Genomic DNA, 17,588 nt, shown 5'->3' with positions numbered 1-17,588 from the left:
TACGTCAAAAAAATCAACAAAAGACCAAACAACTTCAAGAGGAGTCGAGAGAAGTACAGAGAGCGCCATTGTTTTTTCCCAGGCTCCAGAGAGTGTGCGTTTGTGCTAAAGCGTGTCCCGCCGTCTTACTTTTGCCCCGGCGCCTCCTCCGAGTCACTCCGCGTTGCTGTGGCGACGGATTCAGACTGCCACCGGTTGATTGCTTCAATATCTCAGCGGCTGGACGCTAGCCTGTTTCGCTAAGATTACAAGCGAGGTTTCAGAGGAGCCGCTCTTTTAAATAGGACGCAAATCTCTTGTGGCGAGCGCCAAGTAAAAATCACTCTGAAATTCAATCGGAAAAGGAAATCTGTCCAACAAAGGCTGTGCTATTTAAGGTCGCACCCATTAATTAAAGTCTGGTCCTGGTGCGAAAGACCAATTTGTGAATCTAAATGCTCTGGGATGGGAGAGCTTTCGCTATCGGTTCCCCTTTTTTTTTTTTCAAGGCTTGAGTTTTATGAAATAACAAAAGGAATCAAAAAAGCAATTTGAAACGGCGTGAGGGGGAAATGTCTTCTCTCAGCCAAATTACTGCTTCATTTGAGACCTGCAAGGCCTTCTGAGTAAGACGGCGACGGCAGAAAGAAACTGCGTGTGATATTCAGCCCGTGTCCCTTAGGAAAGCTAAATGAATCATCATAAATACTGAAACCAAGTGTCCTCCGGTCTTTTTCCTCTATTTTCGGTCAGAAATGCGTCGGCCCTCGGAAGGCATTTGTTTATTGTACGTGCCCTGTTTAACCCTGTTTCCTTTTCTCCGCACCTCACAGTGGCCATCTTCCTGAAGGACGATTATTTCGTGAGAGGAGCCGGGTTACCGGGCCGCTTCAAAGCAGAGAAGGTGGAGTTCCACTGGGGCCAGAGCAACGGTTCCGACGGCTCGGAGCACAGCATCAATGGCAGGAGATTCCCTGTGGAGGTGAGCCACAACTAATCCCTCCCCAGCGTCTATGCCATGACTAAACACAAACTCACAACTCTGGCTCACTCGCTTTATTTTGAAGACTCTGCTACTTTTTAGAATTACACTCTTACTTGGGACTTTGTCTCAAGAACATTCGAGCAACAAATGTCCCAAGATTCATGATGCATCAGGGGTATTTTGCCTTTGAAGCAGCCCACAATAAAAAGTATAAGAGTGTTAAAGTTAGTTTAAAAAGAATCTAATTTAATAGCTCCAAAATGTCATGTGGTGTAACCAACCATATTGTCCTTAAACCCTGAGTACATGCACAGTAAATGTATGTAAATATATAAATATTTTTCAAAGTAAAAGATTTGTTGAGTTTCACCACATGACATTTTACAATCTGAACTAAACAAGCCTTGTCATAAAAAAGTTGAGTTATCTGATATCAAATATTTTCCAAATATTAGCAAGCAGTAAAGTAGTTTTGTTGTACTTAGGACTTTGTCTCAAGAACATTCAAGCAACAAATGTTTCAAGATTCATGATGCATCAGGGGTATTTTGCCTTTGAAGCAGCCCACAATAAAAAGTATAAGAGTGTTAAAGTTAGTTTAAAAAGAATCTAATTTAATAGCTCCAAAATGTCATGTGGTGTAACCAACCATATTGTCCTTAAACCCTGAGTACATGCACAGTAAATGTATGTAAATATAGAAATATTTTTCAAAGTAAAAGATTTGTTGAGTTTCACCACATGACATTTTACAATCTGAACTAAGCCTTGTCATAAAAAAGTTGAGTTATCTGATATCAAATATTTTCCAAATATTAGCAAGCAGTAAAGTAGTTTTGTTGTACTTAGGACTTTGTCTCAAGAACATTCAAGCAACAAATGTTTCAAGATTCATGATGCATCAGGGGTATTTTGCCTTTGAAGCAGCCCACAATAAAAAAAAGTATAAGAGTGTTAGTTTAAAAAGAATCTAATTTCATAGCTCTAAAATGTCATGTGGTGTTTCCTTACACCTTGAACATGCACACACATGCACAGTAAATGTATGTAAATATAGAAATGTATATTTTTAAGGTAAAATATTTGTTGAGTTTTACCACATGACATTTTACAATCTGAACTAAACGAGCCTTGTCATAAAAACGATAAGTTGTCTGATATCAAATATTTTCCAAATGTTAGTAAGCAGTAAAATCTGGATGTTAGTCTTTCCACAGAGTGAAGGCAGGAAGAATCATGGAGTAGAGGAGGAGCGGTTGGCCGTCTCTTATAGAAGCGTGTACAGGGCGTTCCTGTATTGATTGAACAGGGCATTATGGAGACGAGCTCTCTCTTGGGTCTGATCACTGTCTGCTTGTGTCTCTCTTTGCAATTCTGATTTATCATTATGGCCGCCTGGCACCTCTCATGCTCACTCGAGAACGGTTTTATCACCCAGCCTCAAATATGCAAGTGATCGGAGTTTGGCCTGTCTTTCAGCCTTAATAAATGAATGAATATTGTTTGGTTTGGTGGTTGCAGTTTTATTGCCGCCCTCCCGTCCAGCCTGATTTAGAGAGTCAAATATGTGTTGGTTGGCCTGCATTAGCGGCAGATACAGTAGATGTGGTTCGGTGTGATGTTATCATCGCCGTACAGATCTCACTGATCGCCTCTCTCTGCTTTCCTCCAGCAACGGAAGACATTGCATGCTTGAAAAAGACATTTAAAATTGTGGAAAGAAATTTAGTAGACATTTTGAATCTTGTATGAAAGATAAAGCAAATGCATAATATTTTGCTTGAATAAAAAGAAATTTGCTGCAACTGTAAGAATCCAATGTGCTACAAATGACTTTTTTTTTTTGAGTTAATATATCTTTTAGTGAGCTGTACGACCAATACACTCCAACCAGAGTGAATGACTCTTATGTAACAGTTATTTTTAGTTTGATTCTTGTAATCCTACAAGTTCCTAATTAAATGGCTCTTATGAGCCATTCTGAATCAACTTGATGCGCACTCCGCTATAGTCAGATCGATTTCCTGCATGGATAACTACTGTATTTTGATCCAGTTCTTGTTAATGAATTAAATTAATGAATGAGCCGGTTTACTTTTGGCTAATCAAAACAATGCAGCACAAACAGTGCAGTCAAACCAATTTGTGACTAAATGACTCCCCTTACCAAAAAGTATACTTCAAGTTTATTTTATTAAGTGTACTTAAGTTCAAATATATGTTAAAGTATACTTATGGAGTAGGTATACAAATATCAGTGTACTAGTAGTATACTGTATTTCAATACTCATTGGGACTAAACTGGCCCTCTTTCTAGTATATAAATGTATTTATTTAAGTATAATTTTAAGTATAACAGTAGTAACTTTGAGTACACAACTAGTTAACATCTATGTTTTTAGTTTGTACTGCAAGTATACTAATAGTGAACTTATAGGTATACTGATGTAGAGTTATTTCCTCTTCATGGGTGGACATTTTATTCCATAACGTTACACAGTTTTCCATATCTATGGTTTTGATGCTGTTTTATGTCTGAGGATTGTGTTAGCTTACATGTAGAAGCATCTGTTGTTTCGGTTTCTTCTTCACTTGTGTTTTGGAAATTCTGTTCAGAAGATGTGTAATAACGCCCCTAGCGTATAACAATGAAAACACAGATTCTCAGAGCACAAGTAGAGCTCAAATATACTGTTTCTAAGTATAAGTCAAGTATACTTAAATGTCATTTAAAGTATATTTCTGAGAAGTATGTAAAGCACATTTCTGAGAACTTCATAAAACGCATACTGAAGGTTTACTTTCCTATTTTAAGTTAAAAATAAGTATACTAATAGCACACTTGAATAAACTTCTTTTTCTTATAGGTCATCTGAGTTTGTTTATATTAGTGAATCATGCTGCACAACCAGTGCATCCAAATGATACCCAAGTAAATGACTTCAAATCTATTGATGAACCGATTCATTTCAGAGAATCAAAAACATACAGTGCGGCCCATTTAATCCTACCATTTTGACTTATATAAGCCATTTCTTTTTACTCAGATCAGTGTAGTTACTAACAGGTTGTTCATATGACAACATGCAATTATACAACAGTTTAACCGTGGCTCATCTGATCACATTGTAGAGTTGTAACTATCCATCTTATAATCTGCATGTAGTCTTTGCAAGTGTTTCCTTTAGGGAGGAAAGTGGTCAGTTAATCAAGCAGTTCAGAGGCAAATAAAGCAGATGCTTTTTATTCAGAGCGACTTTTGGACAGTCTCACTAGAGCGATCCGTGTTTAGGTTTCTCTGATGTCTGTCTGCAGTGTGTTTGACTTGTTTGGTCTGTCACATTTAGTGTCTCGTAGTCGATGTGAGTTGAGCCTGAAGCTCAGAGAATGTAGATGAGGCTGCTCTTTTCACTCTGTTACACAATCCTAGCTGTACAAAGACAAAGAGACAGACGTGAGAAAGAAGAGTTTGGAACATCACAGCGGCAACAGGAACGCTGGAGGTGAGGTTAACAACAAAACCGAATAACAAGACGGCGCTGAAGTGAAGTGTGGCCTATTATGAATTAGTCTTCACCAGCCAAAACGCTAGCTTACAAGCAACACGCTCATTAACGAAACTAATCGAGTCAGAAAGCTAATTAAGGCTATCAGCAGTGGGGCTGGTGGTTTTCCTGGCGTGACGTCACGTGTTTTGGCCTGTGCTCTCTTCACGAACGCTCTCAGAGCTCTATCGTTCATCGGCTCTCGTAGACAACAGCGCCACCTGTGGATTAAAGCCGCTTACAAAAACCTACATGAAGCGTAAGTGCTCGTTCGCTTTCCTTATGAAGTGGTCATGACATGATTTAGAGGGTGTAGATTGAGAGAAGAGGGCTCATTACACTGAATTAATTACACTAATTAGAACCACTGAAGAATTATTGAAAGACTAGGGATGGAGGGCTTTTTATTGTTGTTGCTGTGCTTCTGTTTCTCTTTGAGGCAGCTTCACCCGCAAACGTTAACTCGTGTTATGCTGGATAGCATTTAGCATGTATTTAAGAATTATTAAATAATATCAGTATTGTGTAGTTATTACAAATGTCATCCATTTTATTTTATAATACAATACAATATGTTTTTTAAACAACAGTTTATCAGTTAAAACACTAGTTTTCTAGTTACTTTGTCTATTTTTGCTCCACCAAAAGGAAACATTTCCAAACGAAACCCAAGCATAATGATGCTTATCCATGCATGAATGAAATCAATGAAACAGTTGTGCGAATGATTCAGTGACTCTCATACAGACGATCACTGCTTTCTTTTCTGAATCAATCAGCACATTCATACTGAGCCCTGCACATGACATGCAGAAAAACTAGATTATGTGACCACACATGGTGAGACACTTCAGGTGAATAGGGAAAAAAAAAACTAATAGTTATCACCTTACTTACCCAGTTGATTGATAACATTGATAATTGCGAACATTTTTTGTATTATTACAAGTTTTCTAAAATGTTATGTTTTAATATGCAAATGAGGCATTGTTTAATGAAATATGCACTAATTTGCATACATTTCTAGTACAAAAATCTAAACACTGAATGAGGTCAATTTCAAAATTCTTGTTTAATTTTTTTGACATATTAGAGTCAAATGTTTTTGAGGAAGGAATTTTGGGTATCTAATTTTGTCACAGAAAATACTTAGGCAGAAAATGATATATTTTTTACAGTTTTAGGGAAATAAAATGTTGTATAAAATCAAGCTAATTATATATGGACAAATCCCTCTGAAAAAGCCTTCAGGATATAGACTAAAAAAATAAAAATGTAAAGTTTTGTGTGTGTAAGTGCTACTGAAGTGGAGATTTATGACTCAGTGTAGGAGAAAAAACTCATTTTGAGAAAACGGCCTTTAAAAATATGTATCGTAATTGAAATCTATTGACACAAATAGATAAAATGCTATAAAAGAAACACTTAACTGTATTTTGGATGTTTTCTTTCCACTAGTCTGAAAAAACATTATGGTTATGAAAAACCAAAAAGTGCAAAATCTTAAACTTGACAGGTGTATGAAAAAACTGTGTTTTTGCCTGCAGTGTCTCCCCTTAAGAACTTGTTCACTCATTTTAGTTAAATCATTAGAATCATTTAGCTAGAATTAAAACTAGTGAACAAATTTAAGTACTACATGGAGACTTCAAATGAAATGTGGTAGTACAACATGGCTATGATTTGACTAAAACAATAGATTTAATAAAACATGAACCTGATTCCTAAATGAATCAGTGTTTTGAACAAATCAGTCGTCATTGATCCAGTGACCTGCATGAAAACTTGCTGAAAATTCTGAATTATATTTGAGGACTACAGCTGTTGTATAAACTCATTACACTACACCAGTGGCGTACCTTTGTTTTAAAAAGTGTGTGGGACACTTTTTGTTTTTTGGTGTTTTTGCCTTTATTGTTATTGGACATTATTAGGCCCAAAATGGTTCACTTCAGTGAATAAATGCATAGAACATGCAATAAACATTCATACTCCTAAACAGTCTAGTGGTAGAATTTGCGTTTGGTTTTGGGTTCAAATCCACCCACGTGGAATAAATTAAACCAGAATGAATAGATAGTCTCTGCAATGTTTAAGTGATAAATTTAAGCTTTGGTGTATGAGACTGTATAAGCGCCACAAGAGACGTTCTGTCACTAAAAACATTGCAGCGAACATTCAGCATAATTTACAAAACAACAGATTCCAGAGCCAGATCACATCTTATTTAACAGAAACGAATGTCATATGTTTCATCTGCCCTTAGGTATGTCCTTGCAGCAAGATGTTTCCAAAATTGATAGGGACAATATCGACTACACTCTTAAAAATAAAGGTGCTTCACGATGCCATAGAATAACCTTTTTTGTTCAAATGGTTCCATAAAGAACCTTCAACATCTGAAGACCTTTCTGTTTCACAAAAGGTTCTTTGTAGCGAAAGAAGGTTCTTCAGATTATAAAAAGGTAAAAAAAAAAAAAGAGATGGTTGTTTAAAGAACTTTTGACTGAATGGTTCATTGTGGAACCAAAAATGGTTCTTCTATGGCATCGCTGTGAAGAACCTTTTAAAGCACTTTTATTTTTAGGAGTGTATGGCAAAAAGTGGCACCTGTCCCACCCACAAATTACACCTATGCACTACACACATTTTACACATTTATTTTTCTTTATTATTTAAATCCATTCAAAACTAATACATACTTGCTAATAAATTAATGCATACCCCCAATGGTACGTGTAGACCTGACCAAACAAAGAACATTAGATTTCAGAGAAAATGCTAAAAGCTGTTATTGTTTGTTATTGATTGTTTGGATCAGGCAGTGTGAGCCAGACGAATTCAGGACTTGTTTATTTGTTGATTCGTTTTCTTTCATCTCTTATCTGCACAAAGTGATATTACAGCTCTGCTTAGATCACCAGACTGAGATTTTCAGGGAAGCGCACACTGCCAAGTGCTGCCTCTTTGCATACAGATTACTCCTCCACAAAGCGTTCGGCATTACTCGCCACGGCCCTGTTAACCAAAGAAGTTTTTCATGTTTTTGTTTTCTTAAGTGTGGCAATTACTTTGGTTGTAGCTGGAGAGTCATCTGGAGACCTGCGGTAATTAAACGCTGCCCCCTGTGGAGGGCTGTTCAGAGCCTGACCGACAGCACCGCTTCTTTTGACGGAGCACCCAGTGGCCCTTGACTTCAATCTGAGAGCTGCCAGATCACTGTCATTATCACTGGGGAGAGCGCTCTCCATCCTTCACTCGTCCGTCAAGCGCACCCTCCGGATGTATGGTAATCCAGGGGCTTCGCGCCATCGACAAAGGCCCTCCTCCGGAGTGTTTTGTAGAGCTAAAAACAAACTTGAGGGATTTAGGAAAAGAACACAACGGTCTTTACTCAGATTGCCATTTCTATAGCCCATCTGCATAGAAGTGCGCTACTTTCTGGAAAATAATCATTTTATTTTAAGACTTTTCTTCAGCTTTTATTGAAACTCAACTATGGAGTAAATTCAGATTCTCCTATAAAGCAGATTTAGCTCCAGCCAGTTCCGTGTTGGAACTAGCTGATCAAATAAAATGCATTTCCAACCAGCTAGCAGTAATCCTAATATGACTAGTGCCCACTTTACAGCCATTCAGGAAATCCACTGGGACTCATGAATATTAATCAGGTGAATGTTAAGTCACCTAATCAATATTCATGAGGCAGACTGATATCAGAAGAGTGGCAACTGCTGCTCCTCAGAAATATGGAGATTGTATTTATACACACACATTTAAAATACATTCATACATTTACAAGGTTTATCTAGTTCCTGTACACATTATATATTTATAATAGAAGTGTACTGTAATGGACCTGTACTCATCAAGTTTTATTCATTATGGATGGAGTTCTTGAATGTTTCTGAGTAGTTTTATGTTATGTTATTGTTAGGAATGCTTGAGAGGCTCAGCTAAACGTTCAGCGTCTGGCTAATCGATTAATGAGGTTTATTTAGATTTCAGCTTTAATATTTTAAGGTGGCTAGAGAATGAAGTAGGGTTTGCTGTGCATTAGTGTGCTTGTGTACTGTCAACATGGCAAACTACAAAAAGCTCTCTTTTAAATCAAAGCATCGATTGTTAGTCATTTAGAATATGTCGTTTTGCACATACCTAGTACACTCGTAAAATTAAAGGTGCAAAACTCACTTTTACATGTTGTTTGAACATTAATGTGTGTTGACAGTTTGTGTACACAACCACCCTACAATGATAAAAAATCCACCCAGTGGTATCAGGTCATCAGGTCATTCTCAGCTTCTTGTGAGTGTAACGACGCACAGCCAGAGGCCCCTCCCACGATAGTTGATTGACATGAGTGTCTTACCTTAGCCCCGCCCTCACCGAGCTGAAACAGTCCGACTCCGATCGCCATTGTGTGACTCAGGAGCAGAGGAAGACAAGAATGTCTCAGATTGAGGTGTTCTGTTGTTGGATGTAATAATGAACACAGCAGTCGTCATTTACTCCCAACATCTGAGCCGCTGAAGATGCAGAGGATTAACGTTACTTCCATTTTTGAAAGGAAAGCGATCTACATATGCGTCTATGTTCGTGCGAATCATTCCTGATGCAGCTTCACCCACAGCAGAAGTGAGTATAAGGGTTTTTATGCATCTTTGCAAATGGCCTTTCTTAATAATGTGCTTATTGGCAAGTTTCGCAGCTAAATGCGGCTAAAGTAAACATCACGTCTCATCATCCCATGGCAGAGAGGGGCGGGGCGAGCAGAGTTTATTTGCATTTAAAGGACCAGGCAATAAACGCAATAAAATGAGTTTATTTTTTTGTAGAGCTAATTTTGACAAGGTAAAATGGTGTTTTTTTACACTACTATTGAGAATTTTTAACCAAAGTATATTATAGACTTTTCATTAAGACCCTAAAGAATCATATAAACTTGGAAAATGGGCATCCGATGACCCCTTTAAGAGATTCTTCAAGCGATGCCATATAGAAGAACCATTTTTGGTCCCAGAAAGAACCATTCAGTCAAAGGTTCTTTAAAGAACCATCTCTTTCTTACCTTTTTCTAATCTGAAGAATCATTCATAGTGAAACAGAAAGGTTCTTAAGATGTTTAAGGTTCTTTATGGAACCATTTAGACAAGAAAGGTTCTTCTATGGCATCGTGAAGCACTTTTATTTTTAAGAATGTAGGTTGACACACCTGATTGATTGAAGAGTTATGTCAGATAAAGGAGCCATCTAAAATGTGTATTTTTGTGGGACCTACAGAAAGAAGGTTGGGAAGCACTGAAGTAGACTGTGATAAAGACAGAAATTCACCCTTCACGTCTTTCTATTCGTCCTGAAGCGCTTTGCTCACTCACACATGCTAAACAGCCTGAGGAGGTCAGAGAGAGAGAGAGAGCTGACGGCTGTGTAAGAGATGAGCTGTGACAGATGTCTGTCAAATGACACTTCTGCACACACCACAGGCAACAGAGCAAAGGAACGCAGGCTTGAGTTTGTCTCTGGGGAGCTACAGTCTAGCGCCTTCTAGTGGAGGTGCACATAGTCATGTGAAGGAAGCCCAGCAGCAGCACATCAAGCAGAAACACATTTTTCAGGAGTGCAGTATTGAAGGGTTTTTGTTCACATTTTCTTATTACTGAGATTTTTCTTCCCTGAAAGTGTCTGGATGTCAGAAATCATAAAGTCAGAGATGCCAAACTTGCTGGAATGATCCCAAATCTCACCCACCACTTAGGTAATCGAAATGACATCCTTCTGCTTTAAGACGTTCAGACCGAGCAGAAACATCTGCCAGCCGGTTGCATCAGCGGTCGACTGAACGAAGGCTCCAGCCCTAAGCGTGATTCTACTAGGGCTATCGCACGCCTACCGGACCTCCACAAATCGGTTATGACTACTGGGTGAACGTTACATCACCTGATTAATATTCATGAGCCATGCTGATGAGGTTCATAATCTGTGCCCACCTCTACATCAGCGCTGACGTCTGATACGCGTCTGATGCGCAGATAGAGCTCGAATGTGAGACAGGAAGTCAGATCAAGGAGCATTTGATCATGTGCACAAGTGTTTTTGTATTTTTAAGCTTAAATCTATCTGTCTGGAACTAGTGCTATTAAGCACTCAAGAATCGAATGGACTAGAATCAAAATAGGATCTCTTTTGCCTCTGATTCACTAAATTTGATGTCCATTTCTGTTAATAAAATTATTGTCTTTTTCAGACTGATTTTACAAAATGTATGTTAGGGCTGTACCTTTTTACACTAAATGTTTAACGTTTAACATTTCCCCCCCAATTTATATAATATTCTGTTTTAAAATACCTGGTTAGAAATTGAAAAATGAATTACTATTATTTTATTATATTTATATATATATATATATATATATATATATATATATATACACTGCCGTTCAAAAGTTTGGGATCAATAAGACTTTTGTTTTGATGTCTAATGTTTTAAAAAAAAGTCTCTTATGCTCTTAAAGGCTGCATTTATTTGATGCAATACTACAGAAAAAAAAACTGTAATATTGTGAAATGTTATAAAAATATAAAACAATGGTTTCTATTTTAATACACTTTAAAATGTAATTTATTCCTGTGATGCAAGGCTGAATTTTCAGCTTCATTACTCCAGTCTTTAGTGTCACATAATCCTTCAGAAATCATTCTAATATACTGATTTGCCGCTCAAGAAACATTTCTGACTTTTATCAATGTTGAAAACAATTGTGCTGCCCAATATTTTTGTTGAAACTTTGATACATTTTTCAGGATTCTCTGATTAATAAAAAAAAAAAAACAATAATAATTGCCGATTGCAGCTCTATTGTGACTTGACGTTTTAAGTCGATTTGCAAAAGCTGAATCCAGATGCTGTGTTTCCTAAAGATCCTGGCTAATATATTTCCCAAGAGTCCTTCCTGTTGTGGTGGCTCAGGTCTTGGTTTTTTTTCCGTGACAGATGAAGGCAGCAACAGCTTTGCGCGGCGTCTACCTCCACTCCCATGAATACACATGAGGCAGGCCACTGGCGTCTCGCTGCAAAATGCCGCACTCATTTTCTCCGAGTCATCTTGATGAATGATTTATGATTTACAAGGCCTGCCATTTAGTAATTGTTCTCTAATAAGAGCGCTGAATGGCATGATTAAGTGCAGCCCCGCTGCGTTCGGGCCGGCTGTTTTAACTGTAAATCTCCGTTTAGTATGCCAGTCACATTCAGAGAGGCGTAGGATCTTCAATCAGGCGGGCATCAGCCTCCATGCAGCATTTATCCTGATAACACTTCTATTGCTGTCTGAGATCACACACACTCACTCACGCTTCAGCGTGGCTAAAGGCCCTTTATTTCCTCATGAATAAGTCAGGCGCCACAAAAATCGACTCCTCGCGCGTTTCGTCTATTAATCTTTAACCCGTGTCTTTTTCTGCGTCTGCAGATACGAGATGACAGTCACACGGAGGTCGTCGTCACTGTTCTCAACAAATGCTATTATAACATTCAAATCACCCAAATAAATAATGGCACAGTAATACTCAAACTGGCTCAAAGAGAGGCGTGTCGAACACTCGTGGTCATCTAGATGTGTTTTGAGAGAATGGGACGCCCGTCGTTCACAAAGATACACATGGCATGTTTGTTTAATATTTTTGATTATTTAAACCTGTAAGACTTTAATACTCTCAGCTCTGCTTAAATAGATTAAATAGATCTGTTCTGTTATTTATTCATGTTGTTCGAAGCCTAGGAGTTTTGTTAAACACAAAGTGAGATGTTTTCTAGAAAGTTCAAGTGAATGGTGACCAGGGGCCGTCGAGCTCCTAAAAAAGAAGTAAACAGTTCTATAACTATAATCCATGAAACTATATTTCAAGTCTTCTAAAGTCACACAGTGTAAAAGATTTGCAAAAACAAAATATATTGTTCTGCCACACCTATCATGATTAATGTTACATTTTGTGTATTTTTTTTTTCTCAAGATAAACTAACATTTGTTTTTCTTTTTCTGCTGAAGAGTGTTGAACTTTCTTCTTCTGCGTTCTACTTTTGGTGTGAAAGAGCTTTTACATTATAAATAACTTTTTACATAAAAAAAACTATCTAGCAAGATCTTCCCAGATTTTAAAAAGTAACACAAAAGTAACATGTAACATTATTTTCCATAAAAAGTAACTAAGTAATGTAATTAGTTACTTTTTTAAGGAGTAACGCAATATTGTAATGCATTACTTTTAAAAGTAACTTAATACTACAGTTTTGTAGTATTAAGGTGTATTTTTTATATTTTATTTTTGTAACATCAGTTACTTTTTTCTCCCCCATTTATTGATTGAAAGCTCTCATGTTGAGAGAAATCGGAAGTAAGATGTTTTCAATAAATAAATATATTTAATAATACAAATAACCTTTATTTAATCCCATTTTATTAACCAGTGTCTTTGCTGCTGACCTTCGATGATCCAATTCAACCATACTAATATGCAAATGTTACTCAAGATAAACTAACATTTGTTTTTAATGTTGAAGAGTGTTGCACTTTATTCTCCTGCGGTCTACTGTACAGATGTGAATTTACTTTTCCTTAAACCTGAGACTTATTGATGTCACTTTTGGTGTGAAAGAGCTTTGCCAAAAAAATAACTTTTTTATATAAAAAACCAACAAGCAAGATCTTCTCAGATATTAAAAACTAACACATTACTTTCCATAAAAAGTAACAAAGTAACATAACTAGTTACTTTTTAAGGAGTAACACAATATTGTAATGCATTACTTTTAAAAGTAACTTTTCCCAACACTGATAAACACAAACATGAATGGGATTTGAGACAAGAGGATTCAGTAAATAATGACTTATTTTATGGTATGGCTTCAAAGGCTTATATGCAATAGTCATTCATACTACTTTTTTTTTTTTTTTTGTAGCCTGGTCCAGTCTCTATTCAGCAGCTTGAGCTTTGTTGAGAACATCTTGTTTTGTGCTCTGTGGAAGAAAGAAATGCAGGTTTAGAACAGCATTAGTGTGAGTAAACTGTCAAAATCTTCATTTTTTGCTCTAAATGTTTTCAGCACTTTATTAAACCCATTCAATTGATTTTCCCCCAAACCAGTTATTTTCATACAGAACATAACTAGTATGTGAGCGTTATTTCCTGCAGTGCTGGAGTCTGTGTTGTGTCCAGGGGCGTCGAGCGCGCTGATGAAATTTGGGCTTGTTGTCTGTGTTTCTCTTATCGTGGACGCAGCCCGAATTTAAAGCTGCGGAGGCGAGGGAGGTCAGGTAAGCCGCTGGATTGTGGGATACGGTGCTTAGGTGGTCAGCATTCCATTTAATCACGGCCGGAGCCTCTGTCCGGCCGGCCGGATGATAAACGCGCAGGACGGCCGAGAGAGAAGCTCTCACCGAGGCCTTTGTCCACCTGTGCCGATAAGAGAAACACAAAGTAAATTAACACATGTGATGGGGGCCACAGAAGCCAACACACACCGCTGTGGGTATCAGAGATAAGACGTGGCAGTGATGAATTGAATTTTATTTCCCATCAGCCCTCGCGGTCGCTGCGATAGAAGGCGGATTTCTAAAATATTACCTGATGCAAAGATAGCCGAGGAGAGAGAACGCACGCACCAAAACACAAGCGTAGGTTTCCTCAAGTACGGCCGCGTCTGCTGTTACAGTGCTTTCACTGTCAGCGTTTCTTTTCATTTCCTTTTTTTATTGAAAATTGACCTGACAAAGCAGCCGTCGTCCTTTTTTCCCCTGTCTTTGTGGGGTTTGCAGGCCTGCAATAACCAGAAACCCACTGCTAAACGTCTAAAGCGTTATCAGCCACCACACAGAATATGCAGACTTGGGTTTTATAGAATGGTCCCAAAAAGTAGAAAGTCTAACAAACTGAATTACAACAAGACGTTTCAGCTGAGATAAGACGCATCTCGTAACAGTGGCCTGCTAACCTTTGGAAAGCAGCATCTGTGTGCGTGGTGTGAGGGCCGTGCCGCGAACGATCATCGTTACGCCGCTGACGCCTCCTAATGTCTAAATAGCAGCTGGTGCACGAGGGGAAACACAAATGTAATGGAACAACGCGTCCCAACAGGCAACGTGTCATCTCGGATTTTGTATTAATTCGTAAATGTTTTACAACACGTCGTTGTGCGTTCGCTTCAGCCTCTCAGGCGAATCACGAGGTCGCCACGTTTGTGTAAGACGCGTTCTGCATTTTCTGAATCTGTCAGAATGATTACTGAATCATCATCTGACTCACTGCATGTTTATATGATAATCTATAGTTAAAAATGTACAAGAATTTTGTTCTAATTAGTGGTAATTAAATGGTTATTGCATTTTCTTATTTATATTTACATTATTTATTTATATTTTTAATTTGTCTCTATTTTTATATCTTCAACATTATTTAATTCAAATGTGTTTTTTATCTAATCCTTTTTTTATATTTAATATTTAATATTTATATTTTATGTTTCATTGTAATTTACTTTAATGAGTGAAAAAGAAATAAACTGATGAAAATATAATTAAATATTTAGACACCAACAATAAACGTAATACTTATATATTTAATTCTAGTTTAATTTCAAGTAATAAAAATTAACATAGATAATGAAGAAACAAATGAGAGATGATGTCAGGTCGAATCATTATTTGCCCTCATGTGTTCTGCATGTTAATTATGTCTTTAAACAGACTCTTAAAGGGGTCATCAGATGCAAAACTCACTTTTACATGTAGTTTGAACATTAATGTGTGTAGGCAATTTGTTTACACAACCACCCTACAATGATAAAAATCCACCCAGTGGTATTTTTTAATTTTTAAAAGTAATATCCCCTTTTTAAAATCAGCTCATTCTCAGCTTCTTGTGGGTGTGACGACACACAGACAGAGGCCCCTCCCACGATAGTTGATTGACATGAGCGCCTTACCTTAGCCCCGCCCTCACCGAGCTGAAACAGTTCGACAAGAATGTCTCAGATTGAGCGATTGAGGTGTTCTGTTATTGGATGTAATAATGAACATAGCAGTCGTCATTTACTCCCGACATCTGAGCCGCTGAAGACGCAGAGGTTAAACGTTACTTTCGTTTTTGAAAGGAAAGCACCGATCCCGATCTACATATGCGTCTATGTTCGTGCGAATCATTCGTGATGCAGCTTCATCCACAGCAGAATTGAGTATAAGGGTTTTTACACTACCATTGAGAAATTTAAACCAAAGTATGTTATAGACTTCTCATTAAGACCCTGAAGAAACTTGTGGAAAATGGGAATCCGATGATCCCTTTAAAGGTTGAGGGCCAGATTTGACATCAGAGACCAAATCAAGGAATATGCATATTTAGGGACACAAAAACTGTGAACTATTGGAGTGTGCATGAGATATAAATCACATAAATAGCAATAAACACACGTCTATACAAATACACATACAACACGCAGATGGGTCTAGTTCTGCTTAAGCCTGGAAGGCTCTTCCTTGTTTAGTCAGGTTGAGATGCACACACAAACACACACAGACTGAGCAGAACACAGTTACTATGGATTGAAAAAAGGAATCCATTTCACAGCACACACACTCACTCAGGGAAAAAACCATGGAGCTTAAACATTGTAAGCATTATTCAAGTGGAAAACGATTTTCCACTCCAACAATGTTAATGCACTATAATGGCACATCATAAATTCCCCATGTTGTTCGTTCACACAAGGCCCAAAGTAATGACTTAAAAACAAATTAGCACTGAAACCTCCACACAAACCATATATTTTCTGACACGAAGTGAGTTTATATTACATTTTCCAGCATCTTAACTCCACGAAAGCTGGAATCGTGCCATAAATTAGTTATTTTCCAGCGAAACGCATTACGGTACGCACTTTCCGTCTCTGTCGCCGAACGGTGTCCTGTAAAATCTTTTTAGATAACGGATTTGTGCCGTGCCGTTTTTTCAATCTTTCTGTTTTTATTGCCCTTCCGAGAAGAGGGGCACATCCAATTCCTGACATAATGTTGTATTTTCCTCTCTGCCTCCTCTGACACTGAAAAACACATCCATTCTTTAAAAGCCATGTGAAACCTGGAGGGCAAATAGATGTTGTCCCAGTTCTTTGCTTTGCTAGATACCATTTTTGATAATCTCGCCGTAGATCCCGTCCCCTCCTGTCTTTCTTTGCTCAAAAACAGCGTTTCCCGTATTTTATGAAGAGATGTAATACCCGTGAAATGGGAAATAAAAGGCACGTGACACTTTTTACAGATCTCAGGGCGTCTCTGTTGCTCTTTCATTTTCTGGAAAGAAGGATGAGAAGAAAATCATTTCTATCCGTTTCTCTCTCTCTCTCTCTGCGACACCATGTGGCCTTGATGCGTGCTTTGAAAAAGCTGTGCGGTTCATTAGAAGGTCAGAGCACTTCACACGCAGCCAGGATGCTGTGAACTCGTACACTATAATCTATACACGCCAGCGCTCCCTGACCTCTGCAAGGTACTCCTGCGGAAGGATCGCTTAATTACACTGTGAGAGACTTGTGCATTTGATGAAGAAGAGCGAACAAGAAATGATGCTCTTTTAGACGCTTTGAGAGGATGCAGAAGTGCATTGCAAAAATATGTTTCCCAGAACAAAGATATAGAGATAGAACATCTAAACATCCTTTGCACATCATTTTGTTATTCAAGTGCTAAAAGCTTGAAAGATGAACAAACAAACAAAAATCATGGTAGTATAGGTTTATCAATGACTACAAAGTAATATTTATATATTATTAATAATAATATTAATAGTAATAATTGATATAAAAAAGTGAGAGACGGCTTATTTTAGGAAAAAAAAATTGCCAACCTTGTTTGCAGTTGTGTTTATTTTCTCAATTTTACAAATATTGCTGAGTTATATGCTGAGTTGAATGCTTTAATCTGATTGGCTGACAAATGTTCTAAGGTGTGCATTATTTTTAGGGAAACGCACAGAGAACGACGTTCCAGGCAGCTCTTGACCGCATTACATGTCTATATCACTTCGCC

The 17,588-nt window shown here is 37.7% G+C and overlaps 1 protein-coding gene across 1 annotated transcript in view; it reads left to right on the top strand.

Moving 5' to 3' along the window:
• The window catches only part of LOC141293558 (receptor-type tyrosine-protein phosphatase gamma-like), a 91,171-nt gene that overhangs the window by 24,959 nt on the left and 48,624 nt on the right, over positions 1-17,588 (top strand). Inside the window, exon 3 of the mRNA XM_073825579.1 lies at positions 813-961. Within this exon, the coding sequence (XP_073681680.1) occupies positions 813-961 (149 nt within the window). The remainder of the gene's footprint in view (positions 1-812; positions 962-17,588) is intronic.

Source organism: Garra rufa, chromosome 20 (genome assembly GCF_049309525.1).
Source record: "Garra rufa chromosome 20, GarRuf1.0, whole genome shotgun sequence".
Classification (NCBI taxonomy): Eukaryota; Metazoa; Chordata; class Actinopteri; order Cypriniformes; family Cyprinidae; genus Garra; species Garra rufa.
The sequence above is the reverse complement of the archived record's forward strand: the minus strand, read 5'-3'. Positions and strand labels throughout refer to the sequence as shown.